Source organism: Biomphalaria glabrata, chromosome 12 (assembly GCF_947242115.1).
Source record: "Biomphalaria glabrata chromosome 12, xgBioGlab47.1, whole genome shotgun sequence".
Classification (NCBI taxonomy): domain Eukaryota; kingdom Metazoa; phylum Mollusca; class Gastropoda; family Planorbidae; genus Biomphalaria; species Biomphalaria glabrata.
Window position 1 is genome coordinate 21,749,973 of NC_074722.1, and position 27,246 is coordinate 21,777,218.

Sequence of the window (27,246 nt, forward strand, 5' to 3'; positions counted from 1 at the left end):
TGAATCAATAGTGAAAAAGAGACTAGATCCAGTTTTACTTGCAATGTCATATTTTGGACACATTTAATTTTTATGTGAATGGTTTCTGGAAAATACCATTATGATACAGAGTCAACTAAGAGCTATTTTTTTTTATAAGGATGATATGCCTAATATTAAAAAAAAGGCACTCACACATTATGCTTGCTACCTTAGCATTATTGTGTTCTAGATACATATGAAGTGTATATTTTAGCTCAGTTTTCATGATGTAGTGTATTATTATATGTTCATTTATATGAATAGAAATGGAGCAGGGTGAATTACATACAAGACACTAAGACATTAAGTAAAAAACTTAAAACAGCATGTTATTTATTGCAAATAAAAAAATTAAAAGAAACAAACAAAAATAATGATTTGTAAATGTGAAATGGGGAACTTGGTTATTCATCTTTTAGTCAACTACAAAGTGTCTATAAATAAAAACTGTAGAAAGAAAATGAATCAAGAATCTCCTTTCAATGAAGACATTCCTGCTCTCATGATTTCATCCACCAGTAAAAGGTTAGTGGCTATCACAGTGCTGTAGAAGAAAAGTCATGAGTTAGAGATATTAAGCAAAAGAAATATTAAGTTTCAATTAGTAACCACGTCACTCAGTACCAGGCTATATGTTCACAAACATATATAGTTTGGTAGAAAAAAAAATTGACTATTATTTAGTCATATTATTTATGAAGACTAAAGCAAAGACAACTTACCAGGAGTGAAGGAGTTGTTTCTTCACATTGAAGTTATCCAGAATACCTTCATTCAAAGGAATCATGGCCTCCCCTGAAAACATTTCAAATTTTATCAGGGTGCAAGCAACTATATAACTTCAATTTACCAATTTTTAGAAACCTACAATCCATATACAAAACTATAACTAATCACTAACTTATTTCTTTTAGCAATATCAAATTCATGACAGGTTTTTGCATAAACAGAAGTTTCTTGTAATACAATTAGCCTATTCAATATAATACAATTACAGAATCTTTACACAAGAACTACTTTTATGAAAAAGCTGACTCCTAGAATTATTTTTAAATTATACAATTTTCTACGGAGGTTTATTCTCTGTTCACGCTCGGGACTGGCATTCTCGGGCAACCTTTCCGGGGAGGATTATTTTGAGTTTCCAACACACTGGGCCGTCAGAGATATATCGGCAGCAGGCACGCAACAAAACAGACAATGGAGAAAGATACAAAAACTTTAAAGATTTACTGGATATTTATTTACATAAAATATACATCGAAGAATAAAAAAAAAAAATGGGTTGAGGAAAAAAAAAAAAAAAGGGGGGGGGGGGGGGGTTTGCATCTATGTCTTAGTAATTTTATATCATCACTCTTTGCACGCTATGAGAGTATATGTCACTCTATCCCTGTGGATGTTGTAGCTGGCTGTGCTCCTAGGTGGAGGTCTTGCAGCTAGAGGTGGCTCTCTAGCGGGTAGAGGGTTGTGGAGTCTCAATCCAAAGTCCTGTGGTCTGCTGTGGGCACAGTAGGGCAAGTGGCCGGCTACCAGGGTATGAAGTGTGCTGCAGGCAGAGCTGATCTGCCCTGGGCAGCATTGTCAACAGGATAAGTCGGCGAGGTTATGATGTCTGACATAGACACATGATCTCAGGTACGTAGTGTCTAACAAGTATGTGATATCCAGAATGCATGTAATGCCTAATAGGCAGATAGCGCTAAAAAAAGTAAGCAGTCAAATAGGCAGACACCTGAGGGAGGCAACAGGTATTCCTCTGGAAATAAGGATGAATGATATAGTCCAGACTCAACTGTCAGCGAGATTGAGAAAATGACAAAAGTGTGACTATTCTGTCTTGGTCTAGCTTATATAGGTCTGGAAGAGATGGGCGGAAAAGGGGAGGGGCGAGAGACTAAAGATTATCTCCCAAGTGGATGAATCTGACTCGAGTGGAGTCACACCTAGCAATGTAAAGAGGCATGTTGACAGATTATCTTCTTGATCAAAGAGAGATGTGGGTAGGGGTGGAGAAAAGAGTACAACAGAGAAAGAATGAAGTATGTCCAGAAATGCGGGGTGTGTAGATTCGCTGGACAATGCCCAGGTGATGTCAACCATGAATGTCAGACACCTGGCACCAATGACCAGCGCCAGAACATGACATGAAACAAATGATAAAAAAAACAAAACAAATGTAGACGTTTTTTCCCCCCCAATATCTTGAAAATAACTTAGATTATACTCCTGAAATATATTGTATTAGGGGTATCAAACCATTAGCAATAGCAACAAATGAACAACTTTTGTTCTTGCTAGTGTAAACATTTTTACACTCACCTGTCTTAATGTCCAGCCCAACAGCCTGTTCAGTTCCTAAATATTCCTGCTGGAGTTTGACAATAGCCTCTTGAGGATCTAGACCAGAGTTCTGAGCCAGCACTTTCACAATGATAAGGAGAGCCTCAGCAAAAGCTTGAACACCTACACATTTTTAAAAGCTTTATGAGTATTTGTTAAAATTCATTACCCAACTAAACACGTACATACACACAAACGGTTTTCACCATTACATAACATAAAGAGATATGGATCACATCTAAATTTGAAAGTACTGCCAATTTTCCTCAGAGCTTAGAAGTAGTGGATAGAAAACATTTGTCTTGCTTCTCCATTCATGAATGGATCAATGTTATCAAAATTTCTAGCTGCACCAGATTCCAAGTATGGGTTTAGCTATGTTGACATAGGGGACATTTGACAGTTGAGAAACAAATATTTTAATTTTATACACAAATGTGCATTTTGGACATCTTACCAATATAAGAAGCTTGTTTCATAAACCTTTAAATGTAATAGATTATGCAGTAAAGCTTGTATTGTTTTGCATAATTTAGTACAATGCAAAAATGGATTTATGATTGAGGATTCCACTTCGAATTAAAGTAAAAGAAATTTTACAAATCAAACTAGAACATAAAAAAAAACTAAAATGCTATTTAACTTTATTTAGGCCAATATTAAAATATACATCCTCTATTTGGGATACTCAAGAAAACAAAGAAACTAGAACAAATACAATAGAGCAATGAGGCTTATAACAAACAAATTTTCAACTTTGAATAGAGAAACACCATTAGTTAAATCATTAACTTTAGAGACACATCAGAAAGAGAACAAAAAGTCAAGTAGCTATAATACATAAAACACTAAACTATAACTTACAAAAGGAAAACAAAACCTAACGAAATACTGGGAAAGACCAAAATAGAAGCACATTTCTTACTCCATACACTAGAAAAATTTTTTTACAAGTGATCCTTCTTTCCTAGTGCCATTAGAGAATAGAATGGGTTGCCTGAATCAGCCAGGAAAACCAACAACGTAGCAGTTTAAGTCATTGATTAACATGCATAACTAGATTGACACATGAAACGCGCAGGACGTAATTATTTTCTTTTTTGAAGTAACGCCTGTATTATGCAAGATAAGAATCATTGGTTTGGAAGACTTGCCAAAAGATGATGGCATAAGAAAAGGGCTTGCAGCTAATACAATTAGGAACATTCCTAGTAAATATATTTTAACAAATGTGAAAGTTATTTGTTTTTATTTTGCAATAAAAATTTAATATATATACCAAGCTCATAATAAAAAATGATGAGAAAACTTTTTGATCTAGCCAAGGCATTTTTGTAGCAATGCTATCTAACAATTTGTTCTGTAGCACAGATTTAGCTTTGATCAACAGAATAAGTAGTTCAGAATGAATACTTTTAGCCATTCTAACAGTATAATGAAAAGCAGAATTGGTATACATGTACCTATGTAAAATAAACCCTAAGCACAATGCTCTTATAGCAATATATCATTGAGTGAGAAGTCAATGAGCCAACTCTTTATACTTGGCCCATGGAGTTAGCAATATGAGACAGCTGTTTCAAGACAGCCTTTTCGCCATAATGGTATAATGACAGCTCCAAGGATTTTCTTCTTATTTTCAGCTATACTTTTCCCCACCAGCCACAGCAAAAACCACAGTGTGCTTATGGCCTTATAGTGTATTTATATTTCTCATTACCTAATCTGGCACGGCCTTTAACTGAATCTTTAAATTTCATTAGTTCTTGGTAGGCAGCAATTTCAAAGGCTCCAGCTCCAGGTATAACACAATCTGTAAAATATTGCCAAGTTTGAAATGAGACAAGTTTTTATGAAAACTGTTCACATAATCATTACATTCAATGCATGTTAAAGTATGGAATTTAGAAAAAATGAAAGACAAGTAATATTTGTAACAAGGCTGGGTGTTTAATGTTAAATTGTGAACAACATGGCTGTAAGACATTTTTATCTCAAATCTCTTTTACAAAAAAAAAAACAACAACAAAAAAACAGATATGGATTAATACATTTAGACCTAGATTTTAGAAGAAGAACTAGACCCAAATGTTACCGTTCATTGACTTATAGAACCAAACTGCTAGTAGGCAACTAAACCATTGTAGGCATAATGTTTTGACTAATAAAACTTCAAATAACTTCCTACTTGTGATAAAATGAAATAAATGTAGTTAACAAAATCTAATTCACTACAATAACACAACCTTTCAGTCTTACGTTCTGGAGTCGTCTTTACTAAGACCAAGTGACAACAATGCCACCTATGTTGCATCAGTCACAACCAATAGCTGAACTCCTCCCACAGTCACCTTATAAACACACTCTATAACACCAAGGTAAAATATTTTCAGGAAATAATGCATTTAAATGGGTCCATTTATAACTTTCGAACTTTTGATCAGAAATATGAGTGCAAGAAGCATGGTCAGAAACAGATCCTTAGGGCATTGTGTTATGATAAGTGTGCAGCATAGTGTGAATGCTTGATGACAAAGGATGTGAGAGAGGAATATTTTTAAAAACATGTATTCTGTAAACACAAAATATCTATAAAAATATGAGTTCAATGTTGTGTGTAGTTGAATGACAGTCTCATGTTCATAACAGGTTGATTATCAATGACAACTGAAAGATTAAATCATAAGAACTTACTTTCGAAAACAGAACTGCGATACCAAAGGTGGGAGAAAACGGAATGCAACAAAAAAAAAAACCTAGATAAAAGATAAATTATCTTATAAACTTACTATCATCTATGGCATTTTTCACAGCCCTCAATCCATCTCTGATGGCATCTTTGATCTGAGCAATAGTGTGAGAATTAGGTCCTTTGATAACAATAGTTACAGAGTGTGGATCTTTGCAGTCTTCTATGAAAGTAAACTTATCCTCACCCTGTGTTTAGACAAACAACAATTAGAATCTAGACTCAAACGATTTTTTACTACACTAACAATAACTGATGCAGTTCAATGTATAAGAAACTTGTTCAGTCACATAATTTACTTAGCTTACCAGTAACATAAAAAAATTTGGAAAAGAGTCTTTAATTTTTTTTAATATGATTCAAGGGTCACAAGGATTAGTTTTTGCTCAAGTTATAATAAGAAGAAATTACCAAAACTTGTTCGTAAACATGCCCAGCCCAGCCAAGGTACTCTGGAACAAGATCATCCACTGAATTAACAGCCATGCCACCACAGGCAAGAACTACCCTAAAAAAGAAATTATTGTGTATTGTTGATTACAAAATATATAGTAAACCTTTTTATGTAAGAAATATGTAACACTGTATATTTATTTGGAACCTCAATGCATACATACCAAAATGGAAATGTGTATTTTCCTAAATATAAAGAAATATACTCAGAAAAGACTAAAATCATTCAAGCATCTAACATACACAAAATGCAGCAATCCTAAAAAATTAACAGAGCATAAGACATTCCGTACATTTGTCAAAATATTTACACATTTAGTCTTAGTCAGACTTTTCTAAAATATGTTAGAATGCTGCTGTTCTTGTCACTTAGCAGTGATTTTATGATCATAATGCCTTTAGTGTTTTATTCCTGATTCCATAGAAGCACCAACAGAAAGTCCATTTAAAAAAAATGGCACTATGCTAGAAGTGAATTTAGACTTAAACCAGATGCAGTGACAACTAGTTTTGATAGTGGGCGATTTCTTTACAAGGTATGGGTTACTCCTTCTTCCCTAGTGCTATTAGAGCATGGAATGGGTTGCCTGAGCTAGCCAGGAAAACCAGTGACTTGGCAGAATTTAAGTCGTTGGTTAATATGCATGACTAAATGCATGACGTGTAGGACGTAATCATCTTCTTTTTTGAAGTAACGTCTGTATTATATAAGAAGATAAGAAGTATGCAGACACAGGAAATATTTTATCACATTTTGAAAGAATTCAGATTTTCTTCTTCAGACCATTCTTTAAAAGAGTCAGCAATGAAAGCTTTGGCATCCTCTACAATCACTAATAAAAAAAATTTAAATAAAAGATTTTTTTTCAAACAGATAATCCTTTAGTCATTGAACTTGTTTCTAATATAGAAGCTGGGCTATTGAGTTTATTCTGGGTTCTAATGCTTAGAAAACATGTTGAAGGAGGGCACAAGGAATCAAGAATCTAATGAGTTTTTTTTTGTGCATAAGCAAGAGCATTTCTTTTGTAAAACTCAGCCTTCAATGTCCCTGAATTTAGGCTATTATGAGTAATGGCAGCTTTAAATCTGCCTACTTTCTGTAATGTTAGTCAGGAGACATCAGTTTGACTCCTTTGTCATGCTAAGAGAGAGATTGACCTCTAATTCTTCCATTAAAACCTCTGCCCATCTCAGCATCTCCTGAATTTGGTTTACAAAAAAAAAACAAAAATCAAATCTAGATCTAGCTTCATTAACGGTTGATTGGTTTAATGTGCATAGGTTATTTAAATGTATTTGATAATCCTACAGAATTGTATGCTACTGTCCTGAATGTGAAATACTAGATCTAGACCTAGATCAATATAAAGTTAGAGCAGCAAAATTTTTTTAAATTTTAGATTTCATAAATGATAAAGGAGATCAACAAATCTTTATAAAATGGAAGAAGTAGCTGTGAATTTTTGAGTATATCTAAAATAATCTAAATCTAGTTACAGATAGCACATACCTGGTCACATCTAGACTCTAGGTCTACTATATATATATATATATATATACACACACACTGTGCTTTTTTTTTTTTTTGTAAAAGGTGCCGGTACTCAGTAATGGATTACCTAACTTTTAAATACTAATAAATTAATAATAAACATTAAAATACAAGAAAAGTAATAATTTTTTCCCCACATTGAAAAAGGTGCCGGTACACCATACAATAAAAACAAAAAAAAACCTGTATATATATAAATTCTAAATCTAGATTTACATAAATTCATGCTATAATGCAATACTTGATATAGACCTAGTCTAGATTTTATAAAAGTCCAATGAATTAAAACTAAACAATTAATTGATTCCTGGTTAGTTTGAAGACTTTTAATAAAATGACATTGGAAAAACTCTGCTTTAAGATCAACAAGGTCTAACTAATAATATTTAAAATCTTCATGCATCAGCACGCAGTAAAAAAAAACAAAAGTACTATGCAGTAAAAAAACAAAAGTACTATTTCATGGTAGATCTAATAAGATCAACGTGCTTTTTTTTTTGCTTTTGAGGGGGAAATGTGTATTTTAAGATGAAAAACAGTACTTGTGTATTTTTGGTCAATATATGTACAAAATACACAAAATGCGAACTTGAAGGCATCTATGCTCTATGTATAAAAAAGCACCATCAACTTTTTTATAAAATGTAAAGATGGAAAAAAAAACATTAAATTTTCTACCATCTATGTTTATGAAGACTTTCTACATCCAGACCAATTTATAGCATTTATAAAAAATATATTATATATCATGTCCAGGGATTTACTAGCCCTTTGGTGTCCACAGGAGGCGTTTCATATAAAGCTAATGTTTAATTGTTGCACAACAATATTAACAACAACAGTGATGGGAACAGACTTCAAATTTTTTTTAGGAAATTTTGTACACCCGCGTTTTGAACTGGCCTGTTGCCACGACTTAAAAAAACATGTTGCTGAATTTTTTAAAATTATGTAGAATCATTTTATTTAATATTTTCTTTAAATAATGTTATATTTTACATAATAATTACACTGCATAAGCTTTACTGCACACATAATGCATGCAAGGCACTATTGTTTGTACATATAGATGAGAGAAGAAAGCTTTTTGCAGATGCTTTATATCTGGGTCCAGGCAGTCTGAGCATTCTATAATAGATAACTGCTTTTCTGGCATTGTAACAACTTCTCTCTCTCTTTAAAGTTATAAAGAGTTAATGTGTTTGAAAATCAAAACATGCTTGAGTTTTGGAAATACTTCGAAAGCATGAGCTTCATTTCTGTCTGCTTCACTGATTATTTAATCTTATACAGGAGAAACTGTTTTTTAAACATAAAGTCCACCAAAATGCTTGAAAAGCAATTGAGAGAAAGCTGCTGAATCTCTGCCAGAGTTCTTAAGCAAGACAAGCAATAACAACTGGACGAGGAGCAATGCTTAGAGGAAGAGAATGATAAGCAATAAAACTGCATATTAAGGCTTCCTAATGTGACTTTTTCAAGCTGATACAAGTTGTTTACAAGAAATGAATCTCTACCACACTGGGCTTTTAAAGTATTAGTAATGATTAGTTATTAGTTAGATATAGAATAAACTTTAATATATATATTTCTCACTATAGATCTAGATCTATCTATAATCTAGATCTACTTAAATTTAATAACTTAGATCTAGATCTCTAGATCCAATATATTACTATTAGAAATCTATATTCTATCAGACTTATACTCAGTAACTCACTATAGTCATGTAAAGTAGGCCTACATCATATAGATGGCCGGTAGGCCTACTAGATCTAGATGTCTAAATCTAATTTCATTTGAACTCATAGAAATCGGCAGGCAGGGTTCAAATTAGAAAATTCTAGGGGCCATTGTAACATTAACAACAAAGTAAAAATTCAAAGCGCATAGTGGCTGGGCATAATGATACTCTCAACTCTGATACTTTTTTCAAAAACTGGCAAGCAGCCATAGAAGTCTAGACGCTCTAGATCTAGAATAGAAGATAATCTAGATCAAAAGTATTCAAATTAAAGAAACTATATATCTTATCTAGAATATATCTATCTACACTGATTCAAACCACTTTAGTCCTAGATTATATGTCTAGACAATACATATATACATATATAGTCAATACAATAACACGAGATTTTTAACTTCAGACCTGCCTACCAAAAAAAGTCCAAATGCGTAAAGCTGATGGTCAAAATGCGTATTTTGGCACCAGAATGCGTTAACACTTACGCGATCCACTATTTTGTCATGTATATATATATATATATATATATATATATATATATATATATATATATATATATATAATATTAGATCTAGATGTCATGATTAGATCTACAATCTAAATCTAGATCAGTACGACAATAGAGATGACATCTAGACTAGATCTGGATTTATGTCTATATAATGAATATAATCTACTCTAGATCTGGGCTCAAGAGTGTTACCGATGCCGTAGATCAGCTACAAGCGTAGGTCTACTCCAAACTTTCGTAGGCCTACCTTCATCCTTGATCTATTCTATACTAAGACTGTAGTCTAGATCTAAGACTACATGGTAGTAGATGTTATCGATCTAGATCTAGTCAATCTAAATTCTAAATCATACTATAACTAAATTGAATCTAGATTGTAGAGTAATGTAAATAATCATGACATAACGTAACGACTAGCTAGACTCTAGCTAGATCTATTCCTGTATAACAAGTTATCTAGATTCTAGATCTAGAATCCAGATCTAGATCTGGACTAGATATCTACAATGTCACTCAATGTGTTTTGAATCGATAGCACTTCGATATTTTTTCTATACAAATGAATATGGGAATCGGGGATTCAACATAATTAATTTCTACTAATAAACTTTCAAAAAAAAAAGTCACGTTGGTGTATCTAGGTACTTAAAAATTTCAAAATGATCACAATGCTTGAGAAATGCTTTCCAATGATACCAATTTTATATTGCTGAGTTAATTATGAGAGGTTATTAAATTTTTAGTGGGCAAAAATTAGCCTTCTTTAGCCTTTGTAAAGCGGAAAAAAATCTGTGACCGAAACAACTGACAGTTGAACTTTAATTAACCGTATTATAAAAAGTCTTAAAGATATTGGGTTGAAACTTCACACTCTTTTTCATTAACCTGTATTCTATTAAAACAAATTAAAAAAATAAGACCAAGCAATAAAATCTTAGAAAAGAAAAAGTGAATTAATATATAAAAAAAGCCTTCGACAAAAAATAAAAATATATGTGATTTTGTCATCATATGAGCCCAAAAATGACAAATAAAACAAATCAGAGATCTGTAGTGTGTTTTATTTTGTTTAACTATAATTCTACTGTATTTAAATAGCTATTTATATGCATCAGATAAATAATTTTTATAAATTAAAAATAAAAATAGCACTGCGCAGAAAAATATTTTGCTAAAATTTTATGAATATAAGTTTAATAAACTTCATAAAAAACAGTTTAAACCTTTTAGTAGAGCACTGGCAATTAATCATTTTAAAATGCCTGAATTTAAATGCTTTAAAATTAGATTGTAAATGAAAAATTTCTTGCATCGGACAATAAAATAAAAAAGAAACCTGGTGATTTATTTAGAAGTTATTAAAAGATTTTTTACTTAAATTTTTTTGCAGTAATAGCTCATCATTTAAAAAATTTAATGTACTCATTTATTAACTATTAATTTACATGTATACTAATAGAAAAAAACAACACACAGAAAAAAAAAATTAATTAATAGTTCGCAGAGCTAAAAATATGGGGAAAAAAAATATAATATTTAATATTATAATTTTAAAATATTTTTTTTTACTTTAAAATTTCCACATTACAAAGTCATTATAATAAAGACACATTCCCTCTCCATAATCTAGCATTAAACATTATAAAAGTTAATCTAAATGAAAAATTCCTATCTAATTGACCATTTCCAGTAAATCACAGTGTTGGTTGTTACTAAAAATAGATTTTAACCATCAACTTTGAAAATTAATATCTAAAGAGTGCGCCAAGTAACAAAGTTCAAACTTAGCACACAGATATATGTTAACATGCTAAATTCAATAGAATTAGTGAGATTGTTGTAACTATAAACACTTTTATTTTATTTAAAAAATAAAATTTTACCCTTCTTTGTCTTTGTTAATTTTAATATCAATTATCTTTAAAGTGCGCCAAGAGAATTTAATGAAATTTGAACTATACACATTTCATAATATGATAAATTATTGTACCAAACAGCATTGTTGTAACTTTTATAGGAAAAAAGTAGAAAAATATCAACTTTCACATAAACTTTTGTTAAGAAAAATTTAACAGATTGGCTTCAAAAGCAAATAAAAATGATCTCTGATATCTTATGTTAACAAAAAGTAATCACAATTAGTCCTGAAATCATATACAATGTGCTAAAACTTTGATGGAAATGACTACCCTTAAAAAAAGGGTAAAATGTGCTGACACACTTTTCAGCCATTTTTTGGGAGGAAAAAAATATGGATCTAGGTCAGTTTATCGAAGTACCTAGTGTATCAGCTAACTGACGGTACCAGCCTGGTACCAACCCGCCACTCCCTCACTCTTGCGTTCTTCATTTCTATGCTAAATCTAATTGCTTTTTAAGAACCAATCAACATATAGATCTGGACACAATGTGTTCCATCTTTTCTGTTCCCCCCTCCCAACAGGACGGCTTAGCGTGACCTCTGTGAGCGCTCGTAAGCTAGTCAAGAGAGGGGGGAAAAAAAGGATACAAAATGCAGAAATGCGTAACGCGACGGGTTAAATGCGTATTTGCGTACTGACGGTCATTTTTGGAAGATTTTGCGTAACGGATATGCATTTTGCGTAACGGTAGGCAGGTCTGGAACTTAAACGGTGTCAAAAGACCAGATGTGCGCATGTTCAAAACAAATCAAATCTTATTTCGCATTCTTCCAAAAATGGAAAAATAATATAATCTGATTTTTTTTTTCATTAAAAAAAATTGTTAGAAAATCGGATCAGAATTTTCAGAAATTTCCCATCACTGCAATAAGTATTTTTTATTCACCATGTAAGATGGCTGAAGGACGCAGATCAGCAAAAATCCGAAAGTTATTTTTCAATAGTAGTAAGCAACAACAGAAAAAAATATCAGTGATGGGAACAGAAGCTTGCAATATTTTAGGGAAATGTTCTAATCCCGCGTTTGTGAACCGCCACGTCATGGAGACCTAATAAGAAGTTGTGGAATTCTATTTATATTAAGTAGAAATTAATTATACTTAGTATTTTCTTTGAAAAATGTTACAAATTAATTACTCTACATATGAGCTATTCTGCAAACATACACACAAAATGAATGCAAGGCACTATTGTTTGTACATTTAGATTAGAAAAATTTGACAGCTTTCTTCTCTTGCCTTTGGCATCTAGTCCAGCTTTTTATATCTGGATCTCTAGCGCTAGACATAAGTTTAAGTCTAGGCCACTGCCAAACTGGACTTTTAAACATATATTAGTTATATGATCTAGAATAAACTAAAGATAATATAGACTCTATATATTGCTGCTCACTATTAGTTTAGATTTTTATCTAGACTTTTTGTCTGAAAAAAAAAATGGATTGACAAAATGTTCGGAATTCAGAAAATGTCTAAATATGTCCCATACCTTTCCATATTTCTGCGTTTTGCACGACGAAGAGCAACAATTCCTTCTTTAGCTAGCATGTCTAAGGACATTGGATCAATACCCTGAAAAAAAAAAAATTAAAACTAAATAACTAATAGGAAATAAAAACAGATTATAACAGTAGCATGATAACCTAAATTATAAACTGAATTTTAAAATAATCTGACGCCAAATAAAATCTCCCCCCCCCCCCCCCAACCCTGGCTAGGCTCATGTTTCCAATAAACAGTTTGATATTTTTTAAAGAACACTGACCTTTTGATTAATAACAAGGAAGTTGTTATTTGTTCCATCACAAACTTTTTTCTTCATTTCAATGATTCGTTTCACTCTGTCATTAATAAAGTCACGCTCAGCAGCTACCAATTTTTCACGTTCCTCAGCACTTTTGTAAAAAAATCCTGAGTTCACTTCCCTGTTCAATAAATGTCATTTCTAATTGAGTCTTTCAACTTCAAATACAATCAAAGTATGATCTTGATTTGCAAATTAATTAGGTTCATAAGATATCATAATATAATAATAATAAAAAAAACTGTTTTTTTGGCATACGGCTTACTTTAGGCCATGTCATGCCCGTAATCCCTAAAAGTATACTCTCCCTTCATACCACAAGAGCTAAATTTTATTTAGTTAAGTTATTAAAAACAAGGTCTATTCACAGTTAAAATAGTAAAGGTAGTGAAAATATGTTCACAATTTGACAAACCAAATCTTCGATGACAACCCCACCTCCCGGACATAGCTCAGTACCTTCCCAGGGTCGACACTATCGAACAGTGTTTTAAAGTTGCACGCTCTAAAAAATTTTCCCCTAATATCCTGATATTTGGGGCAATCAATGAGGATATGTTCCAAAGTGAGGCTGGAGTCACAGTACTCACAAAGTGAGGGCTCCTCTCTCTTCAGCACAAAGGAGTGTGTGATGTAGGTGTGGCCAATCCTATGTCTGGACACGATGATAGGAAAGTAGTAGGGCTAAATAAAGAGGAGTGCAGTTTAATGTCATGTCTCGGGACGCGGTTACCGTTGAGACCAACCCTCGGTGTGGATAGAGGGGCAACTGTTCGTGCTGTCTTTGGCCTCAAGGTTTTGAAGAAGACACCAGGCTTTTGAGGAGTCCCGAAGGTCCATCCCAGCACAGGTAGCGTTCCAATGGTCCGACTGGACGTGTTGGGCCAGTTCACTCATGGCTCTACAGAGCCTATTGTATTCCCGACGGATTTCGGGAGTACCCTTCCTTTCAGCGAGCCTCCAAAGCCCTTGCATCTCAGGACCACACAGCCCGCTAATGCCGCGCCAGTCAGTCTAACCCTAACTTTTACGGACTTTTCACAGCTGTGTGCGAAATATTTTCATTAAATCTACAGTAGGTCTAGATTCTTGATCTAAGTCACTAAAATTTGCGAACTTTTCTCGGCTGTGAGAAAATTATCGTCACTGAATCTACCCTAGATCTAGACTCTAGATCTGAACCACTAAAATTCGCAGACTTTTCACGGCTTCACAGGGTTAGTAATTATCTTCACTAGATTCTAGTGATTTATCTAGAGTCTAGATCTAAGTCACTAAATTCGCGGACTTTTCACGGCTGTGTGCGAAGTATCTTCAATTGTTCAATGAATCTACCATAAATATAGACTCTAGATCGAAGTCACTAAAATTTGCAGACTTTTCACGGCTGTTTGCGAATTATTGTCGTTAAATTCTAGTGATTTAGCGTAAATGTAGAATCTAAGGTATTTCTAGAGTACCAGTAATCTAGACATAGATGTATCGAGATCATTAAATTGACTGACTTTAGATAGGCTACTATAACTAGCTAGATCTAAATGATTTACGGACTTTCCACTCTTACTGTTACAAGAAGATTTTAGGTGAGAGAGGGCCCAAAGGGGTGTAGCCTACACATTAGGCTGGTAATTGCTCTAATTATAGTGCTATGCCTAAAAAAAAAAAAAATGCCAGGTGAAATGCTTGCTTGGGCCAAGGCCATCTTGCAATCACAAGGTCGCATTTCACAAGTGGGTGAAAGGCGGTGTAGACAATTCACTGGTCAGCTCATTAACACAGCCAGCCCGTAACATCAAGCGATCAGATCAGAATGCCTAGTTACGCTGTTGTTTTTTTCCCCATATTTTTTTGCAAAAAATAAGCACAAATATATTTAAAAATATTGGGTAAAAATATTACGAGAGTGGACAAAATTTTAGGAGACTTCTGGTAATTTTTAGGAGCGCTAGGAAGCCTGATAATAATTATGAATCAGGATTTAAACATGCGAAGTAAATTACATAAACTTGAGTAAATATTCTATTATCTTATATAATTAGACTTGGATCTCCAAACTGTAATGAGTTTTTAACTTACGTTTTTTCATATTCCAAAGAAACATTACAAGTTAAAATATAAACATTCTCTATATTCTTTTTCATATCAGGATGTCTTGCACCATGATCAAGAACCATCCCCCGAACAAGACTGCAATAGATAAACCAAAAGAAAAGACACCTTATATTATGGTTATTTATGAAAATAAAATAAAAATTTAAAATGAAGAGAAGATTTAATTTCAAGTATTAACCCTTTGTGCAGAGCGATGTAACCCATGATTTTAAAATGTTCTTTACCCGACACTTGAAGTATTTCTACACTGCCACTTTTTTTTCTTACTTAATCATTTTAGATACTTTAAAGAAACTGCATTGATTTTCCTACATAAACATTTTAATTTTCATCTTTTTATTTTCAATGTGGCTCTTTAAATAAGGGAGTGAAAGAGACTACAAATGATAAAATTAAAAAAAAAAAAAAAAAAAGTAGTAACAGAAAAACAGAGTGTTATGTTATTTGTTTCAGAAAGCATGTGATTAGATAATAATTAATTGCAACTACAATACTACTCACACTGAGTCCATGTCTGTTTTATGTTTCATCTCAATAGTCTCTACCATGTGCAGATCAATAGCGCCAGTTGGTTGTTTGATAGCAAGTATTGCATCCACAACATGCTACTCAAACATCATAATGTACAAGTTAAAACTAAATAATTTAAATTATGACACATAAATATTCTAAACATTTAATAGAAAAAAAAAAGCAGAGCAACAAGTTTTCTTATTAAGAATAATTAAGATTATTTCAAGTAAAAATTTACTTGTTTTTACCTGCATATTTAAACCCAAAAGAATTAGCTTATTTTAAAAACAGCAAGATGAAAATATTTTCATAACCATCATTTAATTGTATTTACTTCAGTTAGTAGGTCTGCCAACTCCTGATAAACTTTTGTACGAAGTGATGTCCTACAAACTTGGATCAAAGTATCTCTGTCAATCTCTCTCTTTACTTTTACTTGGTCTAAAACTTCCAGTGCTTTGTTCCGTGCTAATTCAAACCCTTCAGTAATTAGGCGAGGATGAAGACCCTGAACGTAACAAAATATATAACAGTGTGACTTTATTTAATTAAATATTAAGTTATAGATAGTCCTGTTAGGTCTAGATGTTTTTAGTTACAAGGATGACATACAATATTATTGGAAGGGAGAAAATTAGTTAAAGATTAATAAAAGTTAATAAAAGATTTAATGGGGAGAGATAACAATAGTGGGAAAAATAAAGTAATATATATTGTTACAAATGACCAGTGACTGGAAGAGGTTAACGTTTGACCCCGGCAAGATAACACAGGAGCGAGTGTTCTCTGGAATGTACATGTATAAACAAAGACAGGATGTGACGTGTCCTTACGTGTTGTTCCAGAAGGTACTAGCAATATGTCCAGTGACAAATAGAGGTAACTACTTGTGACCCCGGCAAGATGACACTGAAGCGGGTGTTTTCTGGAATTTACATGCATAAACAAAGACAGGATGTGACGCTTCCTCACATGTTGTTCCAGAAGATACTAGTGCATACTTGCAGTGTTTGTGCAGCTTTGGAGGAACGATTATGGACTCTATATAAGCCGGAGAGTTAATGTGAAAGTCAGTCGTGAGTGAGTCGTAGGTAGAATCGTCTGTACAGTCTTCGTTATTGTTGTCTACTGTGCGAGACAGTGGAAGAGAAATGTGTATGACTCGATGCAAGTTAACTAGGGTAGAGTTAACTGGAGTGGACTGCTGTTGTTAAAGTCTATACAGCGAACTACAGTGGACTTGAGAGCCGTTACAGTCGATACAGTCAATGCAAGACGTGTACGGCTCTGATTCGGTAGACTTGAGTACGACTTGGTTCAGCTTTGGGAGACCTGGAGCGATACTGGGAAGTGTGTCGTTGGTCTGTTCTGTGGAATACAGCTTGATGCAAGTTGAGAAGAGATGAATTGCAACGAAGTGAAGAGATGAATTGCAACGAAGTATAGCTAACTGTAAACTGACAGATATTGTACAGTCTTCTACGCTACATGTTACAGTGACGAATTGTTAGAGTTAATAGTCAATAAAGTTATATGAAGCTGAAAGTTGAGTCGTCAAGTTCTTTGCAGTGTTTTTATTTGTGTGCCTACTAGTACATTTAGCCAGAAGATACAGAAATACGTAGCAATATATATATCTGGATTTTCTTTTTATTACTTTCTCTTTTTCGGGATTGGTTTTCATGAGCTGTTCCATAATGAGCATGGACTATTAAATGATGGTGTATTACTAATTATAAACAAAATTGCTTTTCAAATGCGTCACAATGTCACCGTAGAAATAGTATATATGATTCCGCAATGGCTTAGTGTTGCATTATACATTTACTAACATTAATTTGCACTGATATAAATATTTATTCATTGACAATTTGAAAGTATGAATCATTCTGATTCATATGTCTGCAACATTTATCCTCGAATAACAATTTAAAGAAAAGTAACTTCCAATGAAAAAAAAAAGTATAATGTTAAGTTTCACATAGACTAAAAAGTCCTTATTTTCAATGGTCTTAGAGGACCCCAAAGGGGTTGCAGGCCACAGGTTGAGAACCCCTCCTGCTCTAGGCTATATTTGTTGCTATAACTTTTAAAAATTAATAATTGGTATTTGAATGTGGAGATCATAAAAATTTGTCCCAACATCCCACACAGAACAGAAACAATGTCATCAGCTGTGGTATGTTCAAAGAAAGATATGTTATTGTCACATATCAATTTAAATAAACCAAAGTGTAGTTTAAATAACTTAACTGGTGGGGTTTAGACTACACATTAGGTTTGTAATTGCTCTAATTAAAACAATTGTCACTACAGTATCTACAGATCATATCTAGCACGTTTTCAATAGTAACAATGAAAGGAAACAACCATTTCTACGCTGCCTTCAAAAAAATAATGCCAGGTAAAATACGGGCTTGAGCCAAGGCCATCTTCAATCATGAGGTCTTGCTTCACAAATGGGTGAAAGAAGATGACCACGTAACCTCAATAATAAAGTCAGCCAGTCATGTGATCAGAATGCCTAATTACGTTGCTTTTTTCCCCCACATTGTTGAGCAAGTAATAAGCAGAATTATATTTAAAAAAAAACATTAGAAATTTTTTTTTAGGAGAGTGGACAAAATTTTAGGATTTTAGGAGACTTCATTTTTTTGTTTTTAGATTTTAGGACCCCTACATATGTGTGTGTGTGTTTAAAATCTTATAGCTTGTTAAAACCATTGAAACATTTAATTTTCAAGATAACCAAATTTTAGCCAACTTCAAACTATTGCTGCATTGTTTATACTGATGTACTGCATTTTTTTTATTGTTAAGAACACATCTGGCATTCTGCCAAATGAATGTCTCTCCATTTATATTACCTAAATCATTACAATGCTAAAACTCACAACATTACAATCACACTTGCATTTCTATTTAAATCATTCAAATATATACCAGTATGTAAAAAAAATATTTGTCTTTAAAATTTTGTTTTTACCAGCACTAGATCTATAATCTGTATTTGTTTACCTCAAATTTTTTACAGAGCAACTATTCAGGCCTTATTTGAAAGTGTGTTTTGAGAAAATTTGTGAAACCCAGTGTTAAGATTATGTGATCTACTACATATCATATATATATCAGAGAGTGAATGTAACTTACTTCAGCAATATATAGATCAGCCTGTTTCAACAGCTCACCAATAATCAATACATTAGAGGTGGTGCCATCTCCAGTTATATCATCTTGGGCAGTGGCCACACGTGCAATCAAAGAGGCCGTTGGGTTTTGTATTTGCTATACAAGATATGAATAGTTACCACAATGAATTTTTTTTTGTATTTCATTTATTAAATATTTTAAAATTAAAATTTTGAATATATAATAATAATAGTACATATTCTTGTATAGAGTTTAATTATAAGTCAGTAGTATTCCACTTACCATCTCATGAAGAAGAACATTGCCATCCTTGGTTAACTTGATATCTCCAGACCCAGACACTAGCCTATAATATCAAATTAATTAAGATTTTTAATTTTAAAGATTTTGTCAAAAATGCTGGACCATGATACCAAATTCAAATATTCAAGAATTGTATGTGTTAACTCTTTAAATAATCTATCATGTACACTTTCTTGGGCACTTTGGCATTCCTTGACATTTTAAAAAAATATTGTCCAGCTTCCAGAAGACTCTAATAAGTCCTAGGTATGCCTTCTTATGCCTCGCCAAAGAACAATGCTCATCATTACTTACTCTTCTTAAAGAAATTGCCTATAAACAAAACTACTTTTAAAAAATTAAATGTGATTGATCCAGCCAAGCAAACCATTACATCTGGTTTAAGTCTACTTTGAATTCTAACAAAAATTCCCATTCTTTTGATTACTTTTGAATGAATTTTCTGTTGATGCTATTAACTAATCAGGAATAAAACACTAATTATTACCATAAAATCATTACCAGGTGCACCACTAACACAAAAAAGTACCAGTAACATTCTTGACACATTCAAAAAAAAATCTATGACGAAGACTAAATGTGTGAATATTTTGAACAAAAAAATGTAATATTTTACATTCTGTGTTCTATTTCTAGATTGCTGCATTTGTGTATAGTATGTTACTAAACATGCTTGAATGATTTTATGGATTTCAGTCTTTCGCGAGAAAATTTCTTTGTATTTAGGAAAATACACATTCACCCACCAAGACAAAAAAAGACATTTCAAGATCTGAGAATACACATTTTAAAGATATATGGTTTCCTTTAAAGTAACCATTACATCTCCAAATCGGTTAAGGACAAAAACTCATGGTGAAAACTTTTTAACGATGAGAAGACCAACCCTATAATTTTCCACATCAGATTTAACTTTAACTATGCATAGTGATAAATTAAAAAATAGCTATTTTATAGACAAAAGGATGACAAATTCATTGATGCCATCAGTTTTTTCATAGGTCAGACCATTACAAGTTATACATTATACATTTTGAAACAAAGAATGTCCGGAACTTGACTTATTAGGTGGCTAAAACAATCTTTTACTCTATAGAGTAAATCACTGATTGCAAATATGTATACATTGCGTACAGTAAAAAGTAAAGTTTCCTTTTCAGACCTAACGATCTATGGGGCAGATGATGTTAAGGTCATCTGTTTCTTGGGCCAATGGTTAACGCGCAAGGTGTCGTGGCCAGCACAATGACCAACTGCCTTAACTGTCCTCACTTATGTCAGGTACCCATTAGAGTTTGGTGAACTCAGGGCACCCTAAAAATCCTGAAATTCAAAATCAGTCTTCTCTGAGATTGGAACCCAGGACCCCAGGTTTGGAAGCCAAGTGCTTAACCAATCAGCCTCTACACCCCCGCCTTGCATACAAGTCACTGTAATATTACATAAATCCATAACTAATTTATTTTTACAGTTATTGCAAGACTATCAGTATTGCTCAGGCTCAATTTAATTAATTTTTTTAACATTTCTAACTCTTTTACTTTCGTTTTCACCTAGCTAACATGTTTAGCAAAAGGTCAAAACTTGGATGTATGGAAATTTCAGTTGATGTATTGGTTCTGGAAAAATGAGTAATAGGTCCAGACTTAAGGCAATTTTTAAATCTCATTGGCTATTAAAGTAAGAAGACCATACCCATTACAGATGAATGTGATCTAGAACTATTACAGGGATGAAAACTGAGCTCTAACTCTAGATGCTAGAAGAAGGCAATGAGTGATGAGAAAAAGTGTGTTGTCTGTGCAAAGAATCGAACTGAGCATTCCACTACGAAACTTTTCATACTAATGTACAAACAACATAAAACTAAAGACTGAAAAAATGCGCCAACTTGTAATGTATCACTACTTTACTTAGACTTAGGTCCTCCTGCGCCGTTCGGCGCATTGGGCAGCAAGCTGTCTCCATAATGATCTGTCACTGGCAATGTCTGAAGCCTCCTCCCACCTGGTGTCCACTGTTCTGAGGTCCTCCATGAAGGTGTGTCGCCAAGTAATACGAGGACGTCCCTGTTTGCGCTTTCCTCGTTTTGGCTTCCATGTTATCGCAACTCTAGGTGTGCGTAATTCATTTTGACGTAGAACATGTCCAGCAAACCTCATGCGACGCTCAGTCACAACCTCACTAAGTGTTCGACTCCCAGTTCGGCATAGGATTTCCTTGTTTGAGATCCAGTCTGTGTCTCAGCCATCTCTGTTGAGCCACATTTAGTCTTTTCTCAATTTTGACAGATGACTTCCACGTCTCACATGCATATGTAGCAGTTGGAATGACGATTGTGTTGAGAAGGTGTATTTTTGTCTCGAGTCCAATGGCTTGGCTAGTCAAAATAGGCTGCAGCCTTTGGAAAATGCTCCCCGCCTTTCCTATTCGGAACGCTACATCATGGTAAGCATCTCCATCATTTGTTATGATGCTGCCAAGGTACGTGAACTTGTCCAGCTCTTCAAGCTTTGACTCGCCAAGTCTGACGGGGACACCCTTTGCCTTATATCCCACTCGCATAATTTTAGTCTTATCCAAGTTTATGCGGAGGCCAATTTTGGGTGCCTCTCTGTCTAAGCTCTCTGTCATTTCTTGAATGCATTTATTTGTAGCCCCGAGTAGTGCAACATCACCAGCAAAGTCCAAGTCCGTCAATCGGAGTTGTTCATGCCATGGAATCCCAAAGGCAGTCTGGTTCATTGCTCTCCTCATTATGATTTTTTTTTTTTTTTGATTTGTTGATTTGAGGCACATCGGCACAATTTAGGCCATGTCGTGCCTGCAGTCCCTTAAGGACTACTCTCTCTCTAAACAACAAGGGCCAGATTCTATACAGTCATATAATTAAAATCAAGGTCTATTCACAGTTAAAATAGTAAAGGTAGTAAAAATTTAAATATTTGGTAAAAATCTAATGTAAATAGTGCATGTTCACAAATTCAGAAATCAGATCTTCGTAGATAGCCCCACTTCCAGAATAAAGCCCAGTACCTTCCCAGGGTCGACATTATTAAATAGTGTTTTTAGATTAGTGGCTCTAAAATATTTCGCCCTGACATCCTGGTATCTGGGGCAATCAACGAGGATATGTTCCACGGTGAGGCGAGAGTCACAGTACTCGCAAAGTGGGGGCTCCTCTCTCTTCAGTACAAAAGAGTGCGTGATGTAGGTGTGGCCAATCCTGAGTCTGGACATGGTTGTGCTACCACGCCTTGTCAGACCCTTAGATGTGGGCCGCCACCTGACATCCGCCACAATCTGCCTGAGTTTACTGTGAGTCTCAGCCTCCCATCGGTTCTGCCACTCTCGATAGGTGGCAGAGGCAATACTTTGTCTCAGGTCCGAGTAGGGAATTTGGGTTCCTGACACCGCATGATTTAGGGCTCTCTTTGCTTCTCTGTCTGCGGCTTCGTTTCCCTCAATGCCAACATGGGAGGGGACCCAGATGAAGGTGACATCCCTACGGTCGGCTGTTATTAGGTCCAACTCTCCTCATTATGTAGTCGATGGCTAGGAGGAAAAGTAAGGGAGATAAGATGCACCCGTGTCTCACACCTGTCTCGATTGTAAAAAACTCTGTTGTTCCCTCTTCTGTTTTAATGCAGCAACTAGACTGACTGTAAAGATGTCGTAGAATCTGGACGAATTTTTCTGGGATACCGTATTCTCTAACTATTTTCCATAGTGATTCTCGGTGGACACTATCAAACGCTTTTTTGAAGTCTACGAAACTGATCGTTAGCCGTTGTTGGTACTCAAGACTTTGTTCTATGATATTTCATAAAACGAAAATCTGCTCTGTACATGATCTGCCTCTTCGGAAACCTGCTTGTTCTTCTCTGAGCCTTTTATCTACAGACTGTTGAAGCTGTCTCAACAAAACAGTGCTGAAAACTTTGCCTGGGACAGAGAGGAGAGTAATGCCCCTCCAGTTGTTGCAGTCTGCCAAGTTGCCCTTTTTTGGAAGCTTTACAATCACTCCCTTTTGCCAGTCCTCTGGGACTTTTGAATCACTATGTGTATCACTACACATAGTTAAAATTAAGACTGATGTGAAGAGGGTAGGGTCAGTTTTCTGATGCGTAAAAGTTTTCGACATTTTTTTCCTTGTCAAAGTTGTTGGCCAGTTTGGAGATTTATTGGTCACATCAAATGAAATATATGAGTGTTTCTCCAGTACTGGTGACAAATAGGTATTGGTTCATTAAAAAGTCTATAACTCAAAAACTTATTAAAATGTCACAATTTCCTTTTCATTGCACTTAGAAATAGTTTATGTATAAATTGTGATATTTTGAGCTTGAAAGGTGCATAGTGGAATTTTAAAATTGTAGGAAATGTGTGAAATAGTGCACAAAATGGCATCTTGTATGATCTTTTGATGTAACATGGAGCACCTGGCTTAGATTGAAGTAATATTCTACTAAAAGCAAGGATTATTGAACAGACATTTTTGTTGAAATAGGTTAACAATATAATGTTATTGCATTATCCATAGATATCTTTTTATTTTATATTTACTTTGGTATTACTTAGATGTCGCCATAAAAAATGCATCACATGGTGTCCCACTAAACTTGGAATTTTAAACTTTTATCAATTGTAGCACCTGAAACACTATGTTCAATTATACCAGAAAATCTCAAAGAGACCTAGATATATAGATAAGTAGTTTTCTCATCAAAGTTTTGAATTATATTAAGAAGTAAGCTTATTATTCTCAAGTTTGATCTAGAATACATAGAATAGTATTTTTTAATCTAAGTTAATGTAAACCTTATTGTTTTATCATTGTTTGTGGTGATTCACGGGAAACTAAACAAGTCTTGATCTAGATATATAGGTCTCGTGTAGATTAAATCTACTCTATATTTCAATTTATATGTAAATCTAGTTTTAAATCTTGTTCTTGGTGCATTGAAAGTCAGAAAGTTGCACCTTTTAGTCTATGATTAGGTCAAGGTTGAGGCAGTTATGTCTAATATATTTTTAAAGGATTGTTGAACACACACACACAAAGGCCTAGTACATTCATTTTTGGTTATAGAAACCTATTTTGTGAATCGCTAATAAAAGATTAAATGTTAATGTATTTACAGACTTTAAAAAAGTTGTATTTCAGCATGTATTAACAAAAAAAAAACTATATATTTCAACATCTTGTGAAATAATAATCATGTTATAATAAATGCTTAAATTATTGTTGAGATATTGCAGAAAATAACAGCTATATATTTAGCTATAATGCTAGTATAGCATAAATTCTATTTCCTTATAAAAAATCTTATTTAAAAAACTTTTCCCAGTAGTGTTACAGGTGCTACAGTGTCCCATTTTTTAAACTGAGCGAAAAAAAAAAAAAGAATAATTGCTCAAAACTTCAATGTCTATATCTAGCTGCTTAATACAATAGAAACATTCAAATTATGCTAAAAAAGCAAACAAATTAACAGTTAGTTGTACTTTAATCATCAATGCTGTCCCAGTGATGCACCTGAAATGCAAAAGTGGGTACTCCCTTTTGCCAGCAATGCTGAGGAAATGTATGTATTCCAATTCATTTTCTATTGATAAATTCTTAAAGTATGGTACAAGAAGTGAATACAATTAAAATGAAACCCAAACTTCCACTTTAATTTTTGGCCTAATGTGACACTTCTTGATACCAGTACTGGAGAAACACTCATATAGTAACTGACATCAATCGAACACCTTCATGTTAAAGGGAAACTCCGATAGTTTTTCAAATTTTAGTTATTGACATATTTAAATTCTGCGTAAAAAGTTGTAATAGTAAACATTATATCATTTTTTATTTAAATGCTCGGAAAATTTTATATTTAATAAATTAGACAGAAAATTCTCCACGCCCCCAAAAAAAACGGGGTTCTGCGAGATGTTTTTAGTTTTTAAAAACGTGACGTCACGAGGGTGCTGGCTAAATATACATCTAGACCTATATAACCGATAAACTCTCTAGTCTAGATCTAGACCTATCGGATCGCATTTATTGTTACGCTTCACAGCTAGATCTAGTCTCCACGTTGATTTATAATCGGTCATTGTTTATAAACCTCTATTTCTACTTGAAGAAAATTAAATATTGTTCTTCAGCTTGTTGCAGTAGTTCCAATCACAAAGATAAAATCAGCAAGTATGCTGACACAGAAATTAGTGTCTCTTTTCATTTGTTTCCAAGAGATGAAGTTTTAAAGGGAAAATGGGGAAAATTTATTCGCCTGAAGAGCAAATATTTTACAAAGGCATTAGCTAATTCCTGTTTATGCTCAAACCATTTTGAGAGAAGCTGTTTCAGCAACTTCATTGCTGTGGAAATGGGATTTAAAAAAAAAAATTGAAGTTAATACCAGGTGCAGTACCAACAATACATTGGATTTCCAGGCCAAAGAATTCAATTAATGATACTACTGAGACATTTTAAACAACTGAAGTTCATAAATATAAATGAAATCAGATTTGTGAGCTAGAAATTTACTACGAATACTAGATCTACTATTAAATTTCTTATTTAATAAGTAGATCTATCGTCTACGAAACTCAATTCCAACTTTTTAACTTTTGACCTTGGGGGTGTGTCTCGCCGGCTGAGCCAGCGTCAAGCTCTCTCATCACTTTTTCCATGTCAACCAATGTTAGGTCGAAACAGCACACAAAAATCATAATTTTCTTACGGTCAAACATACAGTCATAATTTATACACCATTAGAAATTTCTTTTAAAGTATTTTAATGATGTAATAACGAAAAATTTTTTTTATCAAAGATAATTTCTTTTTCGCCTCCCTATCAATGAGTATCAATAGGATTTGAGTGCACCGTCGTGACGTCACACAGAAATTCAGTGAAAATCTGACTGTTTTGGATGCGCAGAAAAATTATGTCACAAAAACATCAATTACTAAGTTATTCTTGCAAATAAAAAAAAAAGAATAATATATTCATTATCTATAAATCAAAACACATATTATATCAAAAATTGTCAAAACCATCGGAGTTACCCTTTAAGGTACTTCTCGAACACCCCACTGTATTTTTTAAAAAACTCTCCTTTATTTGGATGATTATGATGTAACTAGTCCATTCCTATTATATATAATTATGCATTGTCCATTTCTTTATAGTTTAGAAGATATATTTAGTTTCATTTTCACCCAAGGATAATTTTTTTTTACTTATATTCAAAGCGCATCGACATTGGTAATAAAAATGTAATATTGGTATAAAAACATCGCTTTTCTTTACCTCTTGTCAAGAGTGAAGTGAGTCACGGGTTAAGGGTATTTTTTAATGCCAATGATGCTTCAGCTCAACAAAACCTATAGTAACTGATGCCAAACCGGACACCTTCATGAGTTCATGTTAAGGTACTTTTCGAACACCCCACTGTATTTTTAAAAATTCTCCTCTATTTCGATGATTTTGAAGAAACTAGTCAATTCCAATTATGCATCATCCATTTCTTTATAGTTTAGATAAATTTAGTTTCATTTTCACCAGAGGATAATTTTTATACTTATATTCAAAGAAGCATCAAATTGATATAAAAACGTCACTTTCTTTTACCTCTTGTGAAGAGTGAAGTAGGTCACGGGTAAAGGGTATTTTTTAATGCCAATGATGCTTCAGCTCAACAAAACCTATACCTATATTAGGTTGAGAAATATTTGCAACTATTTGTTTAATCTGTCCTTTGCAACCCAAACATGAAAATTAAGGTTTAAATAGGGAGTGTTCGAATGATGTAAGCAATCTCGCATTTGTAAAGAATCGAACACCATTATAATGTTAAAAATAAACATCAAAGGAATATAACTCAAAGAAGACAAAATATTTAAATTATATTTTTGTTATTTTTCAAAATAATGTAATGCAAATTACAGATATACATATATATAAAATTAGATTTATATATCTAGATGACAGCTAGTTTAAATTCTAGACATCATCTAATCTATATTTAAAGGGAAACTCCGATAATTTTTCAAATTTGAGTTATTGACAG

General features: G+C 33.4%; 1 protein-coding gene across 1 annotated transcript in view; it reads right to left on the reverse strand.

Annotated features, from left to right (window-relative positions):
- Positions 1-329: 329 nt before the first annotated feature.
- Positions 330-27,246, reverse strand: part of LOC106077410 (T-complex protein 1 subunit zeta-like) — a 28,104-nt gene continuing 1,187 nt past the window's right edge. Inside the window, exons 2-14 of the mRNA XM_056006016.1 lie at positions 19,159-19,222; positions 18,877-19,011; positions 16,061-16,234; positions 15,715-15,818; positions 15,178-15,288; positions 13,063-13,222; positions 12,787-12,869; positions 5,525-5,621; positions 5,154-5,301; positions 4,085-4,177; positions 2,344-2,487; positions 744-816; positions 330-565 (exon numbers count right to left, since the gene is read on the reverse strand). Of these exons, the coding sequence (XP_055861991.1) occupies positions 487-565; positions 744-816; positions 2,344-2,487; positions 4,085-4,177; positions 5,154-5,301; positions 5,525-5,621; positions 12,787-12,869; positions 13,063-13,222; positions 15,178-15,288; positions 15,715-15,818; positions 16,061-16,234; positions 18,877-19,011; positions 19,159-19,222 (1,465 nt within the window). The 3' untranslated portion in view covers positions 330-486. The remainder of the gene's footprint in view (positions 566-743; positions 817-2,343; positions 2,488-4,084; positions 4,178-5,153; positions 5,302-5,524; positions 5,622-12,786; positions 12,870-13,062; positions 13,223-15,177; positions 15,289-15,714; positions 15,819-16,060; positions 16,235-18,876; positions 19,012-19,158; positions 19,223-27,246) is intronic.